Genomic DNA, 21254 nt, shown 5'->3' with positions numbered 1-21254 from the left:
CGCGCGTCCGCGGCTCACCCGCCCCCTACGGGGGGCCGTCCCTCCGCAGGCCCCCCCCCGAGACCCCGCCCCTTACGATGCGCCGCGGGGAGCAGGCGAGACGGCGGGGCTAGAGAGCCCGTTCCGACCGAGCGGCAGGCCGGAAGTGCCTGGTTTGGGCTTGCGCTCGCGCTACCGACTTCCGGGCCGGGACTCCTACCTTCAGCTAGTACGCAGACCGCATCGCGGGGAGCCCAGCTGATCAGGTGAGAGGCACGCAAGGGGGCTCCACGGCGCTTCGGCGGTGGCTGGTCCTGGGGGCGAGGACGGGTCTCGGCCTGGGCGAGGAGTGCGCGGGCCTCGGGCTCAGTCCTTCCTCTTCTCCGCAGGATGATCACAGACGTCCAGCTCGCCATCTTCGCCAACATGCTGGGCGTGTCGCTCTTCCTGCTTGTCGTTCTCTATCACTACGTGGCCGTCAACAATCCCAAGAAGCAGGAATGAAAGTGGCGCTTTCTCCGCCCCAGGTAACGGTCCGGGGCTTAGCGCCCAGCCCCCGGAGAGTGGAGTGGCGAGGCCGCGCCAGGGCCTGCAGGGTTCGAAACTTAAAATCAGAAAGTGTCGGGCCAAGCATGATACAGTCCAGAACTGAGCCCCTTTATCCGCACACAGTAGGGAGAGCCTTGCAGTGCCCTGCCCTCTCCCCGTTAAACTGCTCCCTGCTAGAATGGGGGTGAGTTTCCTAATCTTCCTCAGCCCCCGTCTTCATGGTACCCCCATGCCCAAGTTGCGGGTTTGGCTACAAGGAGGCACTGACACCGGTAGGAATAAAGGCGCTGAGGATGCCATCCAAGTATGAGGATTTGGGCTCTTCACTTAAGTAGTTCTCACTTCTCTAAGGTTGTTTAGGCTGAATTTGTTCCTGTGTGTGTGTGCGTGGTTGTAAAGATGTAGAATTCTATTTCCGTGTTCTGGGGCAAGGGGCACTGAGTTAGCGGTTGGTTACTGGAGACCCAAGTCCTACGGAAAGGTGGGGTGTGGGGGAACCTTAAGTGTGGGTCAAAAATGTAAAGGGGGGACAGGCTGGATGGGAGTTGATGCCTGAAAGATTTCCCCAGAGGAAAGCTGCAGCATTTTCCTTACCTTGGGTCTTTCCCCCTCTTTTCTAGGGTTCCAGGACATAGTCTGAGGCAAGATGGAGGGTATGAGGGGCCTTCACACTTCACTTCATCCCTCTACCCATCACAGCATACAAAGCAACTACACCTGGATTTTTCCAAACAACTTTTATTTCCTCAAAGTCTTCCTTAACCCTATGGAACAAGAAGCTGTTACTGAGTAGGGCCCAGTATAGGGGTTTCTTTTCTACTCCCTCCCCCCAATATAAAAATATAGATATATTTTTTTTTGTGGTCCCAAAATCTTGTGCTGTGGAGGGAGGGATGGGGTAGCAGGTTCCTGCTTTGTCCTGTCTCAAGGTGATGCTCTGCGATGCCTCAGAAGAGTGTGGCTGGCATTCCAAGGAGTTATGGTTGTCACATGGAATCAACAGCTGAGGGAGGGGACTAGCACATTCCCCACTGTGTTCCCATCTTGGGACTGTATACCGGGCATGAAGGTTGAGGCATCAGACCCGGGGAGAGATAGTGATTGGGGGAGATTTAGGGACAAAACAAACCTCAGGTTGGCCCAAGGGCCCCCCGCTGTAACAAATCCGGGACTGGGAATCAGACAGACTACAAGAAATAGGAAAAAAGGCAGGGGCAGAGTGGGGCCGTGGGGGCCCGGCCTGAGGCAGCCTGCAACAGAGAAGAGAGAGGAATCAGGGTTGTGAAAACTCTGCCCCTCTTCTGGTCTGTTTGCCAGGGGCTGGGAGATGAGAAGGCGAGATGGTAAGAATAGAGGGGTTGAGCATTGCACAGTGGGCTGATGCTGGAACGAGCCAGCTCCTAGGCCTTAGGTCCTAACAAGAAGTTGTTTTTTTGTCTGTTTGGAGGGAAGATTGAGGCCATGATGGGAAAAAATTCAGGGACAAGATTCTTAATGAAAGTACCTTTAGTCTTTTGGGAGTCAGAGGGAGTAGGGAAGGAAGAAAATGGTCCTGAACGGCAGAAATGGGAATGAAGGGATAGAAGTGAGGTGGGGTCAGGGACTGGACCCGGTGCTCACCCTGGTGCAGAGTGGGGTCCCGGCTCCGGCTCACTGCTCTCCCTGGTCCGGGGTATAGGGGATGTGGGGCCGGAAGAGCCGCTCATCCCTCTGCGAGTCGGCGGTGAGCCCCGGCCCAACCTGGGCCTAGCCTGTATGGATACGGGGTGGGCTAAGAGGCTGGATTCTTCCATGAACTGTTTTGCTTCTGGGTTTGCTTCTAGAGTTTCCATGCGTAAGAATGTAGTATAGGGGTCAACATAGGTATTGGGACCTTGAATTTCTGGGCACTGTCCCTGGCTGAGAAGGTAAGGCAGGATAATAGAGAATTCCTGGGTTCAGTCTATGACTCCAAGTCTTAATTAACTAGGGGAGGCAAAAGGATCCAGTATTTAACCTCCATGGTTGTATCATGGCTAACATCTGGCTAAATAGAGAAGCAGTGTGTGGAAAGCAGCTGGAGAATTGGGAGATCTCCCTCAGAGCCTTGTGTGCCTCAGCCCCTGCCAGAGCAGCTGTGGTTTCAACCATCCAGTTTCTGCCTATACCCAGCTTCAGCCAACTTAGCATGGGGACCGGACTGAACTGGAGTTGGTGGTACAGCTGTTCTTAGGAGCAGCAACCAGATGTGTTACCTGGGGAATCCGGGACCCCTCCTGGCGGGAACTCTCTTCGGGCAGGTCTGGGCAGAAAGAGAGGAGAAGCTAAGGGCAGGGGCCGGCAAAGCCAAAGCTAGCAGGCTGAGGTTGGGGTATATCTGGCAGGGACATGGGTTGGAAGCAAGCAAGAAACCTGGCTGAAGGGACTGGGGGCACTGGACAGACGGAGGCACTCAGGTACCAGAGTAGCTTTCTGATACGGTTGAGGGGAGAGGCTGAAAGCAGTACTGAGCATTCTCCCTCCCACTGCCGAGATGAACAATGCCTTGCTGGGCTCTGCCAGGGTTGTTTCGCTAGGGGCTGGGGAAGACCCAAAAATGTTACCTGCAACCGTGTCCTGATACAGGGGATTCGAGGTCCTAGCAGCCCTTTCCCAATCACCATGACAGCCTCTGGCTTGTCCCCTGAGGACAGGAGTGAGCAGCTGCTCCCTGGGAAACGAAACATATCAGGGTAGGAGACCACAGAGAAGAGGGGGTAGCTTCCTTTAGATCAGGGTTTTCTCAGGATTGGCAATATTGACATTTTGGGCTGGATAATTCTTTGTTATGGGGGGCTGTCTTGTGCATTGTAGAATGTTAAGCAGCATTCCTGGCCTCTACCCACTGGGTAGCATTTCTTCTTCCCCTGCCCCGCTTCCACTGTAACAACCAGAAATGTCGTCAGACCTTGCCGCGTGTTCCCTAGTGGGCAGAATGGCCCCTGGTTGAAAAGCACGGCATGCTCTAGTCTGGTCCAAGGGCTGGAGGGGCAGCTTGGATCTTGAATCACAGCCCATCAAGCCGAGCCACTCTGAATTTATAGAGCTAAGAGCCTGTCCCATTCAAATGAGTAAGTGTTTAAGGATCAAGTAAGTACCCAAGACTGGTGGATTGTGGGCTACCCATTGAAGACAGTTGACAGGTTGGGAGTTACAGGCTCTGAGCGAGTTACAAGGTGGTGGGCTGGAGTCTTAGGACTCTTTCTCATCCAGTCCTTTACAGAGCTGGGGGTATAACTTAAAAGGAGAGCAGGTGGCCTAGGTTTTCTGTGGATGATGGGGTTACACAGCATTTGCTGCCGATGACCGGTGAAAGACCTATGTCTTTTTCATTCTTCAGTTTTGTCTAAGCTGGAGTCAGGAAGCTCAAAGTAGCAGGTACTCGGGTTGTTAAGTTTTAAAAATGAGGATTAAGTGAGGTAATGTGCTTAGAGCAGTGCCTGCCACATAGTAGACACTCAAGAGATGGTAACTATTATTTTATTATACAAAGACAATTTCCAGCTTCCTGTACAAGGGCATAGGTGCTTTAGGAGTTTAGGGTAATCCAGGAGGGTAACTGATAATCCCTGCTGTGCAGAGGGCTGCATGACATCAAGTCAAGAAAGAAGTCCAGGTCAGGTGGCAAGGGAGCTGAAGGGACTGGTTTAAGCCTAGCAGGGAGCCTGGTCTATACCCTCGGTGGTAGGGAAGGAAGGAGGCTGGCCCACCCAGATCTCGCTGGCCATGGGTACAGACCTGATATGCTGAGTGAGCTGGGCAGCAGACAGGAGCCCATGCTGGGTGAGGAGGCCGGGCTAGAACTAGCAGGATTTAGGGACGGGGCCAGGATGCTTGAAGTAGGGCGAAGGGTCAGTGGCTGCTGCCGCCGTCTCCTGTCCTGGCTTCGGGGCTCTGAGTGGAAGGGACACAGGAGAGAAAAGGGCAAATAAGCGAGGCCCTGGTGCTCCACTGTCCTGGCGCCCCCTGCTCAGGAGGTGCCGGCTCTCAGGCGTGTTACCACACCAGCACCCCTCTTCAGAAGCAAATCTCAGATGGGTAGAAGGACCTCTGACATTTATTCCAGTTATCCAGGCCACAGCCAGCCCTCATCCACCTCTCCGTGGCTAACCAGCCTACTCACTCACCAGTTCATTTCTGAACAGTTCAGTTCTCTTCTGGCAGAGAAGTGACTGAGCTTGGCTTCTGAAACATGGCTCCCCTAGGTTTTCCTACCTCTAACTGCCCCTTCTTCGTCTGCTCTTCCTTGCCCCCAAATACCAGTGCTCACCCCCCCCAATTCTACTCTTGGTCCCCTCCTGCTCTGTATACTCTCAACTCTCAAGCTGCTCGCTGGCCCTTTCCCAGGGATTGCAGGTCAGTGGTCCACTGGCATCTCTACCTGCTAGTCTCTCGTGACCCCAGCAAAACTTATTTTCTCCCATCCTTCCTTTTGTTCTTATCTTGGTGAAAAATGGGCTGGAAACCTTGTTTCATCTTTTGACTCCTTGCTTACATTTTGATTCGTGTTTAACCAAATCTGGCAAACACTGCCGCTGCCTTCACTGGGATTCCTTCTTCATTCTCCCTTGCCTTGGCCCATGTCCAGATACAGGTCTTTGTCTCTCTGATCAGGCTTTTGGGAAAAACAAAAACAAAAACAAAAAAACGCCCTGCTGGTTGCCCTAGCTTGAATCCCTTCCCTTTTAACAAGCGGTCTTTCACACTGGCGCCAGAAGTTATTCCAAAGCCTAGACCTGATCAAAAAATTATTTGGTTCAGGCCAGGGGGAGATACTGAAGGTCTTTTAAAGGATAAAGTCTCAACCTTTCAACATGGCCTTCAGAGCTCCACCCGCTGTGGTTCCAGGCTACCCACCCTTCGTAGGGTGCTGACTTGACCCTTCATACCCTTTACTGTTGCCCCTGCGGCTGCTAGCCCTCTGGTTCTTCTGCAGCGTCTGTTTCCTCTTCTAGTCAAACTTTACAAGCCCCATCTCAAATGTCATCTCGGTGAAGCCTCCTTGACCATCACAGGTAGAATTAACTGTTCCCCTTCGTTGTCTTTTGTTCACCTGGCTAGTAATTGTTTATGGGTTTTGTCTCCTTAATGAAATAAGTTAGTACATGTAAAGTACTTATGATAGTGCCTGGCACACAGTACTCAATAAATCTTAACTAGTGTTCTACTTGAAACTTGAATCTCTTGAGGATAGAGACTTTGTCTTTTCCAGTCTACATATCCCAATGCCTACAAAATTCTGCCTAGAAAACCAGAGACTTTAGTAAAGGTTTCGTTTTCCTGAATAGCAGACACCCACTATAGACATGGGCTGCCTCAGTAATCTCTCTGAGCCTAAGGACACAGGCTTATGCCCTGTGTGGCAGCTCTCTCTGGTCCACTCCTTGTGGTTAAAGCGTCACTGCTACAAGTTGTGAGAGCAGATGTGGCTGGATTGGGTAGGGAGGCTTTTGGGTTTGGCAGGTCCTTCCACATCACAGAGGGACAGGAGGTGCCAAAATGCTCTCAGACCAAATGGGCTATTAACCTTCATGGAGCTGAATTCAGTGGCGGTCCCAGGATGCCAGTTGGCCCCTGACAAAGCAACGCGTATTAGATGGAAAACACATCTAATTCAGGATGTAGGTGACAATAACTTGTCCAGCTATACTCAGCAGTAGCTAGCAGTGACAAGGCTACCTTTGGAAGTCCCAAACCAGATTTTTAAAAACTGATACTTATGTGAATAAGGAATAGAAAAAAGGGAGAGATTTCAGGACAGAAACTACTTTAGCTTTGAGAAGTTTGTTGAGAGGCTGGGTACCAGCTATAGCCAAGAGTCAAAAATTACCAGACCTGTCAACTATGCGTCAATAATAAACAACAACAGACCGTAGGGTGCTAATAAGAGGTGACACAGCAGTGAAAGACAGCAGAAGTCAGAGACTCATGGCCACGGTCAAATAACCTGAAGTGTTACCCACCACCAATGACTTAAGAAATACTGCAGAACCCAGACCTGGGTAATTTTTCAGTAAAACAACGGTATCAGGATGATGTCCAAATGACAGTGCATAATAGGCAGAAATGAACCTGAACTTGATGAAGGATGGATCTGAGGAATACCTATATACAGGGGTATGCTGAAATCATTTAAAGGATGAAGCCTCACCTATCCCAGGAAAGGTAAGAAAGAGCAGGTAAGAAAGCAAATGAAAACCTTTGGGACATTTGTAGGTTGTAGCAAGAACGGAGAAACACTCCGGAAGGTATGAAGTAAAACAGGCATTTGGTGTAAAAACTATCAGTGTGAATGTAGGTGTTCTGGGAAGGACATTACGGATACAACTCCAGAATCCTGCCCTTAATGAGAGTTTAAGGATGGGAGACCAGTCTGGTTTAGGAGAGAGGCCTAACATGGAAAGGATAAAACATTTAAAGATTGCATTTTAACTCAGACTGTCTTAAAACCTGGCCAGGCCTGCCTCTGGACTTGGCAGTGTGAGCGCACAACCCAATTTCTCATGTTTTGACTTCTGGCCCCTGGTATAATCAGGCCTTCTAAGTCCCCACTGAGACGATTTAAGGGAGGAGCCCCAAATACTTCTTGGTTCTAAACTCTAGAGTCAGTGGCTTAAGGCTTAGTGCAGAGTGATACGTGAATCAGCTTTGCTTCCAGAGGTTGTGAGACTGTATTCTTATGGTAATCAGCCAGAAATTCCATTTTGGGAGTGGGAGGATAACCCTGGGGCACGGTCTGAGATAGAGGTGGACTGCCCTCCCCAGTGCAGGAGTTAGGTCTCACCGCTTCGAGGTCTGGCATCATGCCCCCCCCCCCCCCGAGACCTCTTTGGAACTGCCCCTCCGTGTAGCGCCCTAGATCTGACTGAGTCACTGGCACGGCCGTGGGCCTCACTGATGCCCTCTGGAGCGAGGTGGGGGAGGGTGAGACCAGCTTTTATTGGGCTTCCCACTTCCTGCCTTTTATTCCTTCAACACGTTATTTGCTGGTCATTTAATCAGTGCTAGGCGCTAAGGGAATAAATGGATGTGTCAGGAGACGTCCTGCCCTCAGAATAGCTTTCATCTGCCCTTCACCACGAAACTTGTTTGCAGCAGAAAAAGTAGAAGCAGGATGGTGCTGGAGGCGTTCTTTCTGTCCTCTGACTCGCTTGTCAGAGGCGCCTCCACTTGCCGTGGGGCTTGGCCTGCTCTGCCAGGACCGCCCGTCTGCTGAGCCACGGCGCAGCAGAGGCCAGGAAAGAATTCTAGTAGCCGCAGGCAGAAGGGCCGGAGCTGGGAGGGAGGACTAGGCAGCGGAAGGGTGCCAGCTGACCGCCTCCACTTTGACCTTGCCTCTTTTACCCCAGGGGCCTGCCAGATGGGCCAGGTTGTTCTTGAGAGGGACTTGCCTGGATCCAGGGCCAGGACTAGGAGGAAGCACCTAGGGTGCACCATGTGAGAAGGCCTTCGCCTGACCCTGAGTCCTGGGTGCCCCGCTGGCCTCACCTTAGTCCTGTGCCCTGCAGGACTGACCGGAAAAGCCAGTTGACTTATCCACTCTCTCCCCAGCAGGCCTGCCTTCGAGCTCTGCTTGCACCTCCTTCTGCACCAGTATCTTGCAGGCTTTCAGCTTTCCTGACTCAGTCGTGGACTAGCTAGCTATTCCCGTGGCCTCGCCTTCCTCGGCTCGGCGAGCGCTTCTGCGCCTGCTGGATTGGAGCTTGCCCGCAGAGCAGGGAAGGTGCTGCTCAGGACCTCCTTTGCAGCTGGGGGAACTAGGTAAGCTAGCTGGCGCTGCGGTCAGAGGTTGGTGGGGGTCAGGGCTTCCTTGGAGGCTCTTGCAGCCTTCTGTCCCAGGGACATTCCTGTTCATCCCCGAGTTGCCTGACACGTTGGCCTTCTAAAATGCCACCCTCCAGCCTTGAGGATGGAACCTGCCAGACTAGTTCCCTGAACCTCTGCTTTAAGCTTCTGGCTGGCTGCCTAGATCTCTTCTGAAGTTTTCTGGATAGCACAATCTCATGCTGTGTTTTAGCCAATAAAGGGTAATTGTAAATTAAATGTATAGTTAAGTGTGATATGACTTTTATACATTAGTGGAAAATTTCTCATAAATTTCCAAGTCAGAAAAAAATCCTTTGTTAAATCACAGTCTCAGTTTTGGGTTTGGCCAGTATAGCTGCTTTATAGTTCGGTCTCAGAGATATGGGAGTTGTGTTCTTCCTATCTTGGAAGACAGAGTATGCCTGGATGTGGCAGGGGCCAAAGAGCCAGATGTGTGGAGCCAGGAAATAGCACAAAGCTACAGGCCAGATCAACTGGACAAAGTTGTTTCTCCAAGGGTTGGCTGAAGAAGCCCAGTCCAGATACCACAGTTTGCACTGCAGGTCCCTATCCTAAGCCAGGCCTAGTCTCCTATCCTGGAGTCCTATCAGGGATTTTAGGAGATGAAGCAGCAAAAATTGTAGCACTGGAGTCAAGATTCCAGCACTCTGACCTTTTCACCTCCTTAGAGTATTCCTGTTTGGTCTCATTAGTAACCCCCTTCTCAACCTTCTATGACTTTAGACACATAGTTTCTCAGGTCTTACAAATATTGACCCAAGTCCCCAGGTGTCTCTTACTCTTTTTTTCTGCTTTGAGTTCATTCCCCTGGGGGGACATCGATTCTCACTTGTTTTACCTGCATGTGTGGATGACGCCTAGATCCAACCTTGTTGTCACCTTTTCTACAGGCTGGCTCTTTTTTCTGCCTGCAGGACACCTCCATATAGTTAGCCCACGACATCCAGGCATATCTAGAATAAATAAACTCAACACCTTTTCTCCCAAACAATGTCTTAATATCACCATGACTCTTTCCTTTGGCTGATAGCCTTGAAGCTCTTAGTTTGCCCTTCTTCCACCATCACTGAACCCTGCCACCTCTATTTCTGATACATATAGTCATCTCTCCCTCCTGGACCCTGGTACAGCCATTAGCCATCTCATGGATAAACTACAGCGAGGATTCCCCTCCCCCTGCCTGCCCAATCCACACAGTTCACAGGCTGCTCTTCCATATGTGTTTTGTTCTCATCATTCTCTGGAGCACACAATCGTTGCTGTGTCTCAGTTAACTCATAATCTTTGTTTTCAAGACATTTCAACTTCTTCCTCCTGCCTCTCTTCACCTAATTTCGGTGCCGAAGGGCTTGGCCCTTTGAGCCAGCTGGGTGCGTTTGCTTCTTGTCCTCTCTACGCAGCAGTGCTGGTCCTGGCTACCATTCTCATCTCTGGAATGTCTTTATCAGGCCATATACTAGCATCCATTCTTCAAAACCATTTCTCAACTGAGCATTCTTTGGCTAATTACTCTTGAGTTTATCTACGACAGTGGCTCCCCAAGTCCCCTGTGTTTATAATGAGTGTGTGCTTTTTATGTTCTGTTGACTGACTGTTTTAGGTCTGTTTCCTGTAGGGAAATCCTTAGTACTGAATATGCACATTTTCTCTTAATTATCTGGGGGAAGTAGCAAACACAGAATACATGTCCCTCACTGAAGGGGCTTCATACAGCACTCTGCATTAGGGTGGAGGTGGGGATGATAGTAAAATACTGATTTGAAACTGCCTAGAATCCTCCAGGGAGGACATGGACCTAGAGAGGACTCTTTCCTATTTCTCTTTTGTAGTCAGGGAAGGGGGATCTAGGACGCTGACATTCCTTCCCAGGAACTATGAGTGAAGAGGTATGAGAGGCTGACAAGAAAGAAAGAGAGAAAGAAAAAGAGAGAGAGAAAGAAAAGTAAAGAAAAAAAGGGAAAAGAAATTAGAGGAAGTTTGAATAGTAAGAAGCTTGAATAACGCTACCACGAATAGCTGTGAGATCCTGGACAAGTCCCCCTTCCACAGCCTCCGTTTTTTCACCAGAGAAATGGAAACACCATCCACCCCACAGGTCCCTGTGAGGATCAAATGAAATGTATATGCGATTCTGTTTTGTTCACTGTTTAATGCTATTTAAATACACAGCGTTAGTATTACTTTAATACTGTCCTTCAAACACAGTATACAAAAGCATCCTGTCCCAGTGATGGGAGAATCCCAAAGAATGGGGCTTGGAACGTACGCAGGGTAAGTGCGTTGCTTATCAGGGAGAAAAGGTCCTACTGGTCAAAGCTGCTGTCTCCCTTGTGCTGCTCTACCCAGTGCAGGCAGATTCCCACAGCCCAGTGCGAGCTTCTGGTCTGTCCCGGGGAAGCGCTAAGCAGGACGAGTGCAGCCTGAAGACCCGCAGAACTCTTAGCTCCAGCTAACAAGCCTCCATGCTCTGGCAGGATTTCTCCAGCCCCGAGGCCACAAACAATACTGATCTGGGGGTTAGTGTATTTCTAGAAGTGGTACCACAGCAGTCTCTCCCCACTGAAGTCTGAGTCACTCCCAAGGAATGGCTCCATAGCCCGCCTCTTCTTTTTCCCTAAAGGCCCATCTGTTTCTGTTACACATTTGAACCCAGAATCTCATCAGGCAGGGTCTCCTCAAGCCCAGCCTAGGGGTACTGATGCCCCGTTGAGCAGCCGTGGCCACTGCCGGAAGAGGCCAGACTGCTGCTTAGTAAGCCTCAACCAGAAGCTGTCTGTAGTTCTTCCATTTTTCGTTGTAAGAGTTGGAATCCTTCTGATACCACTTTCTGAACAGGCTCTGAAGCCAGGGACAGTGTCATCCCACAGAGACCTCGGCTAGGGGTCTCCGGCTCTACGGTGCTGCAGCTTGCGTCGTGAGGACATTTCCTTACACTGCTCCCGACAAGACAGACTGACGCCGGCCCTGCTGCGGAGCCTCCGCACTTCAGTGTGGCCCTGCTTCAGCTCGGGTTTTGGCCTTGGAAAGCCCCCTGCTTCCCAGCATGTGCTGAAGCCCCGGTGCCCAGGTCCCCTGCCTGGGCCACACACACTACTGCTCTGGAGCTCGTGGCGCAGGGAACACCAAGGTCGCAGGAGAGGCTGCAGATGCTGCTATAAACTAATTTTATTGATTGACCCCTTGGTCCCAGCCAAGTGTGTATCTTCAAGCTCTCACTTCCCCCAGCAATGCCCCAAACAACTGAACAGCTGTTGCAGGGGCTCCCAGACCGGCTTACCTCTGACAGGGCCCAGCACCCGGTGGCTGCCCTTTGGAGTGCTAGAGCCCAGGCCTGGCAGCCCAGTAGGCCGGCTGCCGTGAAAAGGAAAGCTGGGGGAGTTCTTCATCTGTGGGGAGTTCTGCTGGCTGCTGCCGCTGCCCCCAGCACTCGTGCCAGTGCTAAAGCTGCGCGCCCGGCTCAAGGGATTTTCAGAGCAGGAAGCAGGCAAGCCGCTGCAAAAAAGCAGAGGCCGGTTAACCCCGGGCCAGGGAGGCTGTGTCCCAAGGCTGTCCCCAGGGTCTGATGCTCAGTAAAGCAGCGCCAGGGGTACAGGCATACGGACTTGTTGCAAGAGAGAAGGGAGGAGTTTGCATCTACGGACGAGGTGTCCGACCCGGGGCATACCGGCTGATCTTGGAATGCCTACGCTCACACACAGCTGCTCTCGCGGAAAGCACCCGAAGAGCTATAGGGCTGTCTCTGGCAGCTTTAACCCTCAGTGAATTCCCCGCTTATTCCCTCGTGCTGGCCCTTGGACCCCTGCGTTGTTCCCAACCACTGGAAGCCAAGACCTTGCTCCCACCACCACTGCAATTATATTTAATTTTGTGCAGGGCTCTGAGTAGGGAATCCCCTGGCCTGGTTTTCAGATGCCTAGGAAGTATATAGCTCCAGGTAAAAGGGAAGAGGACCCCATTTCCAAAAAATGCATTAATCTTACCAATTTTAATTTACTCTGAAAATATCCACCATGTGATCCTTCTGAGTAGGGAAGGAACACAAATTCCTTGGCACTTCCTGCTCTAGAGTCCTGTTCCACTTTCCTACCGTTTCCTCTCTCCACCCTGTGGGTCTTACCTGTTACTTTTGGGTGGAGTTCGAGAGCCTCTCTTCTTGTTGACACCCACGTTCACAATGCTGCTCAGGCCTCGGCTGCTGCGCACATGTTTTAGCATCCAGGCGCGGAGGTTCGTGAGGCTGCTGTGCTCTGATAGTACAATCCGGGGCCATGGATTGCATTCTGCCATGTCCAGAGCTGCAATGGCCATAGCTCGTCCCACCTGCGGGGTAGCCCAATTTGGCTCAGCATCTGGGACTTCCAACCCAGGCTGCTGTGTTGGGGTACCCTGCAGAGCACAGTGGCAGGGGAGGCCAGGCCTCACATTTTCTCAGTGGGTGCCCCAAATTTTGTGCCAGGGCTGTTTATCTCAGCAGATTTAAAGCTGTTTCCTAGACCGTTGCTCAGTTGGGGGCCCGCATCCTTTATGGGCAAGAGCAGGTGTACTTTCTGGCTGGCACCAGGAAGGAATTCTAGCAGAAGGCGCCTCGAGCTCTTCAATAACCTGCTAGCTCTTTCTACTTCTCTTGTGTGCCCTAGGGGCCCAGAGGTCATCAAGACCAGTGTATGTAGAGGCGATGCTTTCAAGCCCAGGCGGGAATAAACCCAGCAGGAGGAGGAAGATGAGCTCAGAGGCAAAGACCCTGACTCAGATGTGCCGGGGAGTCTCCGTGGTACGGGGTTAGAAATAGCGCCTGTTCACCCTCTCAATACCATGACAGTCAAGGCCTGCCCCTGATGTGAGCTGAGGAATAGAACTCCCGGGTGAGATGGTGACAGTGGTGAGCCTCTCTTCAAGGGACCTGAGTCAGGCCGCATGAGCGAAGGCCCTTCTAGATTTGGAGGTTCCCCCTTGCCCCACGTACCCCGTGCCTCCATACCTGCTCGAACAGCTCCACAGTGTATCTGGAGGGGAAGGCTGGCGGGGGAGGGGGGCTGGCACGCCCGTTGTCATGGCAGGCGGCAGGGATGCTGTTCACTGAGCGCCCAGTGTTGTAGTTGCATTCCAGTGTGTAGCTAAGACACAGAGACCTTTATCAGTGTCCTGCCTGGACAGAATCAGGACAGAACCATGGGGGACAGCCTCGGTGGTCTAAGAACTAATCACTTGGAACAAAGTGCTAATAAGACCTAGCCTCGGCACAGTCTGGCATACCCAGGAAGTCCCCAAAAGACAGAGTCCTGGACCAAAGACAGTGATGCTAATGATAAGCCTGTCTTTAGAGAAGGCTTGGGCTGTCCCCTGCTCCTCAGACAGCCTAGACTGGGTGGTGGTTTCCTGAAGGTACTTCGTCAGCTACGCCCCAGTTTCTAGCCAACCTGTGGATTATCCCTGAGGCTTTGTAGATTGCAACCCGACCGCTTCCCTCCTTCGACTGGCCGTCCCTGCGGTCTCGGGCGTACATGTTCTTCTCCGAGAAATTGCAGCCCTGGAAGTCGAAGTGTGCGGAGTTCAAGGAGATGAGCTTTGGATACAGCATATTTTCCACCTGTTTGGGGGAGGGAAAAGGCAACTCAGGAGAGACAGACAGAAGGGAGGAACGGGCGGGCAAGGAAGAGATGGCAAACGGGGCTGTGGGACTAAACCCACGGCAGATACCATTACAACCATCAGCAGTAGGCAGCATTCTGGAATTCTCACCGTATGCCTGATATGATTTCCAGGTGTTGGAAAGGTACAAATCCGCCTCTTTTTAAGCTCTTAGCTTCTTCTCTCCAATAATGCAAACTTGTCCTTTCCCCCTGGATTCCCAAACTACAATAAAGACCTTCGTTCAAAGGTCATGATGTAATGACCGAGACAAAGCCCCAGTGCCAACCCTTCTTGACTCTTTGAAGTTTGTCTGGAGGTAGACTATCTCTCGCAGCCACAGGCCTTCCGGCCAAAAGGCCACCCTCCCTCTGTCTGTGGCCTAAGCTTTATCTCCTGACCTGCCACAGCCCCCACACTCCCATGACACCCCGGGGCTCCCTACCTGGGTGCTCTCGTCACTGAAGCTGTTGCCATACATGAAGCAGCCCCTTTTGGAAGCATGTCCATGCAAGTCCACGTAGTAAGCGACACCACTCTCTTTAGGGGGGATGGTGTCGGGGGCTGGCTGCTCAGCCTCAGCGGACTGTTGGGGCATAATCCACACACCGCTGGGCTTCTGTTCTGCTGGCTTGGTCTGCGTCCAGGCTTCAGGGTTGTCCTCGTCAGATACATGCCCGAGGTGAGCTTCATTTTGGAGATTGTTGGCTTTCTCGAGGTCGGAAAGGGGAGCATCTGGAGGGAGCCGGGGACTGTGCTGGTGCTCAGAGGGACTCTGGGAGTTCAGACGGGAGTGCACGTGGTGGTAGAGAAGCACGGCTTTGGCCCCGTAGATGGCTGGGTGCAGGGCCGCGTCAGGCCTCAGGTACTGACGGTTCAGATTCACTCCACGTGAGTCTGTGCTGTAGGAGGACAGGGACTGAAGCAGGCTCAAGAGGGCTGGGCCAGTGGGGGAGACGTGAGTGTGGATGAAAGGGAGACGGACTTACAAAATGAGAGGCTCAGGCTGCATAAGGAAGGCGAGCATTGAGGACAGGCCCTCTCCCTGATCTTCTGTCACCCCTACCACAGACCTAAGCACAGCTTCCTGCACCCAGTGGAACCTGCAGTTATTCTAACTACTCCTTCCAGAGAGTGCCACAAGATGTGCCACCTTCTCTGGTCACTGGACAAGGAGATGGGCTTGCCCTTGTTCGGGTGCAAGAGGACTGTTATACAGGAGAAGTTAAAGGAGAGACTGATAGTGTCTAACTGAGATGGAGGACACGAGGGGGACTGGGAGCAATCCTCACAGGCTGGGGAGGCTTCTTACCGGTAGTGGCCCCGGACCACACCATCGGGGTTCAACATGGGAATCAGCTTAAAGACAAAGAGGCGACGCAGGGTTTGGGCCCGGGGGTCATCAGGTCGAAGGATGAAGTCCAGAAAGCCATTGAAGACAAAACTAGATGGAGTCTCCCCCGGGTGTACCCTACTGCTTAAGAAGAATATCTGAGGTGGAGAGGAGAGCGGTCATTAGGCCAGTCACGCTATAGGTCCACTCTAACAGGATATGAGGCGGGGGGTGGGCAGGAGTAGCCACTGGATTTCCAGCTGGCTGAGTCTGCAAGTGGAGTGGGAGCAGCCACGCTTGCCTCCCAGTGCAGGCTAAGGCGGTGGCCAGGATGCTCAGAGAGAACGTGGCCTTAAGCTGTCAGCAGGGCCTGGGACTAAGGAAAGGCCCAGGTACTATCTTTCGGCCATATTCCCACTCACCCTCTTGCCTGTGAAACAGAATGGTCGGGGGGTGCCGGTATCAGGAAATAGCTGCTCTAGACGGGGCTCTCGATCTTCTTGAAGCCCATGGCAGGAAGTGATGGTTAGCAGATCTACACGAAGTCCATCCAGAGAATAGCAAAGGATCTCCCGGTGGTAGTAGATGGTATCCAGGGGACTGTGGGGACAAAAATCATTAAGCCAGGGGAATCCCCTAAAGTCCTAACAAGAGGTGAGCCTCATCACCAGCCTAGGATTTGTAGGATCTGGTCTTTTACCTTAACCTTTGGGACCTTATAGTCCCTCACAATGTTAAATGAGGCTGAGGATTTGGGTGGTCTGCACTGCTAGGATGCAGAGTACAGGACAGGGTGAACTTACTGTTTTCTCCCCAGTTTATGGCTCCCTAGGATAGATGACTTTGTGTACACGGTTGCCCTCTGTTGGACAGAAAAAAAGGTGCGCTGGGCAATGGCAGTGCTAAGTTCTGGATACCTGATGGGAGCTGGGATATTAAGAGGCTTGAAATGGGCAGGCGGTTGAGTGGAATGTAGGTGGTGGTACAGTGAGATCAAGGTCATACACATATTTGTCAAAGGTACCCAAAGTCCCACATTCTGTACAGAAAAAAGAACTGGTGACATTTATGGTTCAGGGCTCCTGGGGCAAGTTCCAGAAGTAGCAGAGGGGCTGTCTGGTCCGGGACTGTGTGGCAGGAGTAAGGATGGGGTCGGCACCTGCTATGGGTAGGGTGGTTCTCCAGAAAGCGCTGGTCTAGCTGGTTTAGCAAATCCTGGCAGTCACTGTAGGAGAAGGGGTAGCAGAAGGCGAAGAAGGTAGTGGCCCCACGGCCCTCCACGAAACGGTGAACAAAGGATAACACAAACTGCGTCTCTGTCATCTGAGGAGGAAGAGGGGGGGCCACTGGTGTGAGAACTAAGATCCTACTGGGATCACCAGGAACTGACCCTACACCCTCAGCACAGTGACCAACTTCCCTCCCTCTGGGACTTTCCGTAGGACAGTCGGCTCCTTCTAGGCTTCCTGAGGCAGGGGCTTATCTTGGACTCCAGCTAGCACTGGAGGGAAAGCGGATACCAAAACCGGGTGTGCCGCCTGCCTGGTACTCCGTATTGAGGCGAACTCCTCTTTCCTGCCCCTCCTCTACTTTTAGTACCCCAGTCTGTCTTTCTCCTCATGGAGAACTTACCTCAAACGTGGGCCGATCTCGAATGCGTTCCCAGCGCGGCCGGGTGGGCAGTGTGCGCACAAAGGGGGCCATGCCCTGGGAATATAGCTTGCTTTGCTTATTCATGTTCATAATGTTGATCTTGATGAGTTTGCCTGGAGTTCCTCCCCGGACACTGAAGTAGAACCATGACCTGCAGGCCAGAGGAGAAACAGGTCACTGGATACTGAGGGTTGGAGGGAGCGTATGTGGGACAGCTGGAGCAAGCGAAATTGGGAAAGGCCTATTCGGTAGGGAGGAGGCAAGGAGAGAGGAAGGGTAGTGAACTGTAAGTCAGAGAGCGGACCGAGCAGGGATTTGGGGACACGGACATCTCCTCTCTTCTCCTTCTTCCGCCCTCCACTTCTTTCCTCTTACCTGTTCCCATTTTCAAATTCTGTTTCGGCACAGTCGGGTCGGGTCCACACGTTGAACTCGTAGTCAGGGGAAGAGGCAATGCTGCTGATGGGGGCTGATGCCCCACCTGCTCCTCCTTCCCCATCGCTAGACACAGATTCCACCTTCTCCACGTGGGCTAGGTTCCCTGAATCAAAGCGAGAACTGAACAACAAGCCCCCACAGCGCAGCTCCATGGTGAGGCTGGGAAAGCATCCTCCTGCCCACTCTGGCCCTGAGAGCTGGGGAAAAATTGGGGGTGGGGAGCGTAGGAAGGAGAGGAAGAAAAATGAAAACCAAGTTTTTTGGGTATCTCCTGATAAATGAAAGCTATTCTTAGGGAGTGCCCTAAGAAGCAACAGGCTCTTTCCACCTCAGAAAAGGTAGAAGTGGCTTTCTGGCAAATACTAAGAGAAAGCAGTATTCTGTCCCCACACTAAGGGTTTATAACTGACCTAAAACGACCCCATTTTACAACAGCTTGGCTATTCCAAAATGAAGTACTCAATGGCTTAACTATGTTGAGAAATGCTAGATTCTAAACTTTTCTGCAGCCCAAAGGTTAGAGAATAACATTAGAGAAGTCAGATTTCCCACACCTAGCCCAGATAAACCCACCACAACACATGGCCATCTTGAGAGGTGGCCTTTCTGGATCTCTGGTTCCTGGATTGGCTTCCCCCTCTCCAGCAGAGCGGAGAGAACCAAGTTCCAAGTTTAAACGGGCAGCTGCTTCTCTTCCCTCCTCTGTCCTCACAGGCATTCAGTCGGTCGCTCCCCTGAGCCCTGGAAGGGCTGGGTCTTACTTTTTTTTGTTACTACCTTATGCCTATTATGAAAGAAAACTAGAGAACTGCGGCCTTTGCCAAGACAAAAGAAACTGGGCAGTAGCCACCTGCTCACCTGGAGACAGTAGCTCAATTCCAGTTAGGGCATGGGTTTGTCTGCAGCCCCCTCCCGCCCTGCAAAGCACTGGAGTCCCTGAAAAAGCTACGCTGGCAGTAGTTGTGGGTGAGGGATGGGTATCCTGAGCACCCCTAAAAAAGTGGCTGGTAGACACCCACTTGGGGGCAAGGGGTGGCTTCTCGACCCTCGACTCCGACAGACCCTCGCCTCACACTGACCGAGCTCGCCCAGGGCAGGGTGGGGTTCGGAGGCATGAAGGGGCGAGACAAACTCACACTCGAGGAGGGACTGGGGGGTCAGAGGTGCGGCCACGGGCGTGGGGGTGGGGCCGGGGAGGCCCGGGCCGGGAGGGGGGGCGGGGCGGCATTCCAGAGGGACTCCGGGCTGAAAGGGGCTGACAAGGGGGCGGGGCCGGGGCCGGCGGGGCCCGCGCTCCACCCAGCGCCCCTCACCTCTCTCGGGGCCGGCGATCCCGCTCCCTCTCCCGCTAGCGAGGCGCCACCTCGTGCCCCGGCACCCGGGCCCTCCACCCAGGACCCAAACAAAACCCGAGCGCCGCGGTGCCGGGACCCCGCTCTGCCAGGAAACAAGAAGTCTCTCGCCTATTGGCCGCGGGTACAGCTGGCTACCCGCCCAGTAAGGCTCGCTGCCATTGGTCAGCACGCCGGGGTTCCCTCGCACGTTAGCTGGTACCTGAGCCAGTGGCGTTTGGGGGCTCGGCCGGCAGGTTGGGCCGGAGGGTTACACCGCATCTTCTCAGAAGACCGTTAACGGCCTGCCGGTCAAGATGAGGAAAACGCAAAGTGACCAGGAAATAAACTGGAAAAGACTCACCTGCAAAATAAAAGGACAATGTGCGAAGCTAATCATTACTTACCGTACTCCTCTGTGTATTACAAAACACCTTCCTGAGTCAGCGGATCTCCCGCTATTAAGAGATCCTCTGATGCACGGGGCAAAAAAAAAGAAAAGAGAAAAGCCCGAGTGGAGGATGCGGGCATCGATCCCGCTACCTCTCGCATGCTAAGCGAGCGCTCTACCATTTGAGCTAATCCCCCGCTTACTGCCAGCTCTCTTCCCTTTGCCTTACAGGCTGTTCTAGGCTGGCCGCTGACCCGAGGACCGACCGTAGTTCAAGACGTTTATACAGCAGAGTACGGTGGGGGACATGGGCAAGATTTTTTAAAGCAGGCATATAATAATCACACGTAAGTAATAGTAATACATATCTTCGCATCTAACCCACAAGAGCGAGGGATTGGATCCTGACTACGTACCGCACATTTGTTTTACCAAAGAGCTGCAGTGCTCCTGCAAATGCACAGCGGGCGTCTGAGTGAAACTTTCTCCCTACGGGATAATTGAATTAAGCGGAGGCTAAAAAGATCGCACGAAGTCCCTCGAGCCGGAATCGAACCAGCGACCTAAGGATTGCCGCAGCTCACTCCACTACAGTCCTCCGCTCTACCAACTGAGCTATCGAAGGCTCCGCTGTCCCCAACACCTGCCAGTTCCTCCCTAATGCTTACCAAGGCCGCATCACTGACAGAATCTAAAGGGTTTTAAGGAAAGCTGCCCCACCCCAACACTTTATAGAGGAGCTCGCCCCGCCGAGCCCCCCGCACAGAACAAAGGAAGCCGGAAACAGAAGTGCGAGCAAAGGACCCACTTCTCAACTCTGGACGAAGGAAATGCGCAATACACTTCCCTTCCATTTCCCTGCTTTTTACAAAACAAAACAAAAAACCTGGCACCTCCTCACCCCCCGTGGCTTTTATCGGATTGCCGACGCAATTTGAGATCCCGCCCGCAACCTCGGGCTGCTGGGCAGTGGGACGCAGCGTGCTCCGCAGTTGCAAGGCGCAAGCCGCGTTTGCAAAGCCGAGGGTTTACTTTCGTTATTTGCTCTAATTTTCCCTTGGGTGTCTCGGGGGGCGCCAATAAAATCCTACTGCTCTCCCGACGTGAAGGACATTCATTCGGTCAGTTAACCACCGTTTGGCCAGGATCTGTTCGTTCTGGCTGGAGCATGAGAAGGCCGAACCACCGAGCTGCTAGCGGCGTGCCGGCGGCGCCCGGTCGGCCAGCACACAAACCCGGCGGTTCCGGGCCCTGAGCCGGGCCGAGCCCACTCCGCCGCCCCTGCCCCTACCCCGTCACGCCTTCGCGCCTCTTTCCAGGGGCCTGGAATGTCAGCCTCCACTCCTTTGCCCCCCCAGAAGTTCCTGGGCCTTAGAAACAAACCTAATACCCCGGTCCCGGGTGAAGCCTTGCTTGGTGGTCTGGCGGGGCGGGCGTGCGGGGAGACCTGGGCCATTCCCCGCTCTGCGGCCTGTGCTACCTGGAGTCAGTCTCCCTGCGCAAATTCAGGTCGGGGCATGGTTTCAGGCCCATTCGCAGCTCCGACACTTTATGGGTACTCTCAGGCTGGTGTTTAAATCCGACGTCTCTGCTGTCATTGAGCACAGCACCGCTTTGACCCTTGCGCCCACCCACAACGCAAGTGGTTGACGTCTTCCCGCCAATTTCTTGGTTTAACCTCATTCTGTTGCTGCAAATGCTACCATTGTGTCCGAGAGCGTTAACTTGGGCAGTTTTCTTGGCTCGGCGTTTAGCGTGCTGGCTGGCTCTCTTTCTCGAGGGGAGGGGATGCTGGGAAACAACATATTCACTTCTGCTGACTTCTCTGTTTTTTTTTAAGGAGAGATTCACATAACGTACCATTAGCCATTTTAAAGTATGAACAATTCAGTGCCACTTAGTGCATTCACAGTGTGATGCAAATGATCACTTCTCTCTAGTTTTCAAACTTTTTTTTTTTTTTTTTAAATCGCTCTAGAAGAACATCCTGTACCCTTTAAGCCATCATTCCCCACCATGGCTTCCTCCGTACCCCGGCAACCACTAATCTGCTTTTGCTCTATCGATTTGCCTATTCTGGCAAATAAAATATGGGACTTTTTGTCTG

General features: G+C 52.6%; 2 protein-coding genes and 2 non-coding genes across 14 annotated transcripts; 1 reads left to right on the top strand and 3 right to left on the bottom strand.

Annotated features, from left to right (window-relative positions):
• Nucleotides 1–87: 87 nt before the first annotated feature.
• OST4 (oligosaccharyltransferase complex subunit 4, non-catalytic) lies at nt 88–1379 on the top strand. Its single transcript, XM_025867905.2, has 3 exons — nt 88–245; nt 369–506; nt 1149–1379. Exon 2 carries the CDS (start codon nt 370–372, stop codon nt 481–483), a length of 114 nt encoding a protein of 37 aa, XP_025723690.1. The 5' UTR covers nt 88–245; nt 369; the 3' UTR covers nt 484–506; nt 1149–1379.
• AGBL5 (AGBL carboxypeptidase 5) lies at nt 1249–20912 on the bottom strand. 11 transcript variants are annotated; one of them, XR_012379653.1, is made up of 18 exons: nt 20531–20910; nt 18980–19120; nt 18739–18862; nt 17363–17622; nt 16967–17138; nt 16494–16657; nt 15757–15934; nt 15314–15492; nt 14447–14903; nt 13791–13960; nt 13352–13487; nt 12491–12693; nt 11651–11865; nt 4285–4440; nt 3111–3217; nt 2763–2809; nt 2149–2279; nt 1643–1778 (listed from the first exon to the last, which is right to left on the bottom strand). XR_012379653.1 is itself a non-coding variant. In XM_073897131.1 (17 exons), the coding sequence occupies exons 2-17, from the start codon at nt 19036–19038 to the stop codon at nt 1607–1609; spliced, it is 2883 nt and encodes a 960-aa protein (XP_073753232.1). In that variant the 5' UTR covers nt 19039–19120; nt 20531–20911; the 3' UTR covers nt 1249–1606. The 11 variants fall into 11 exon arrangements, 10 of the variants coding, with proteins under 10 accessions (XP_073753232.1, XP_025723680.1, XP_025723683.1 ...); XM_073897131.1 differs by lacking the exon at nt 2763–2809 and having other exon boundaries at nt 1249–1778; nt 20531–20911; XM_025867895.2 differs by lacking the exons at nt 2763–2809; nt 20531–20910 and adding an exon at nt 19816–20093 and having other exon boundaries at nt 1249–1778.
• Nucleotides 19272–19344, bottom strand: TRNAA-AGC (transfer RNA alanine (anticodon AGC)). The gene has a single exon. It is a non-coding gene; the product is annotated as a tRNA-Ala (tRNA).
• TRNAY-GUA (transfer RNA tyrosine (anticodon GUA)) lies at nt 19683–19772 on the bottom strand. Its single transcript is given in 2 exon segments — nt 19683–19718; nt 19736–19772. It is a non-coding gene; the product is annotated as a tRNA-Tyr (tRNA).
• Nucleotides 20913–21254: the final 342 nt, after the last annotated feature.

Source organism: Callorhinus ursinus, unplaced genomic scaffold, assembly GCF_003265705.2.
Source record: "Callorhinus ursinus isolate GAN/ISIS: 27379988/994484 unplaced genomic scaffold, GSC_fseal_2.0 scaffold10, whole genome shotgun sequence".
Taxonomy (NCBI): Eukaryota; Metazoa; Chordata; class Mammalia; order Carnivora; family Otariidae; genus Callorhinus; species Callorhinus ursinus.
Note: the sequence above shows the minus strand (reverse complement) of the source record. Positions and strands in the feature narration are given on the sequence as shown.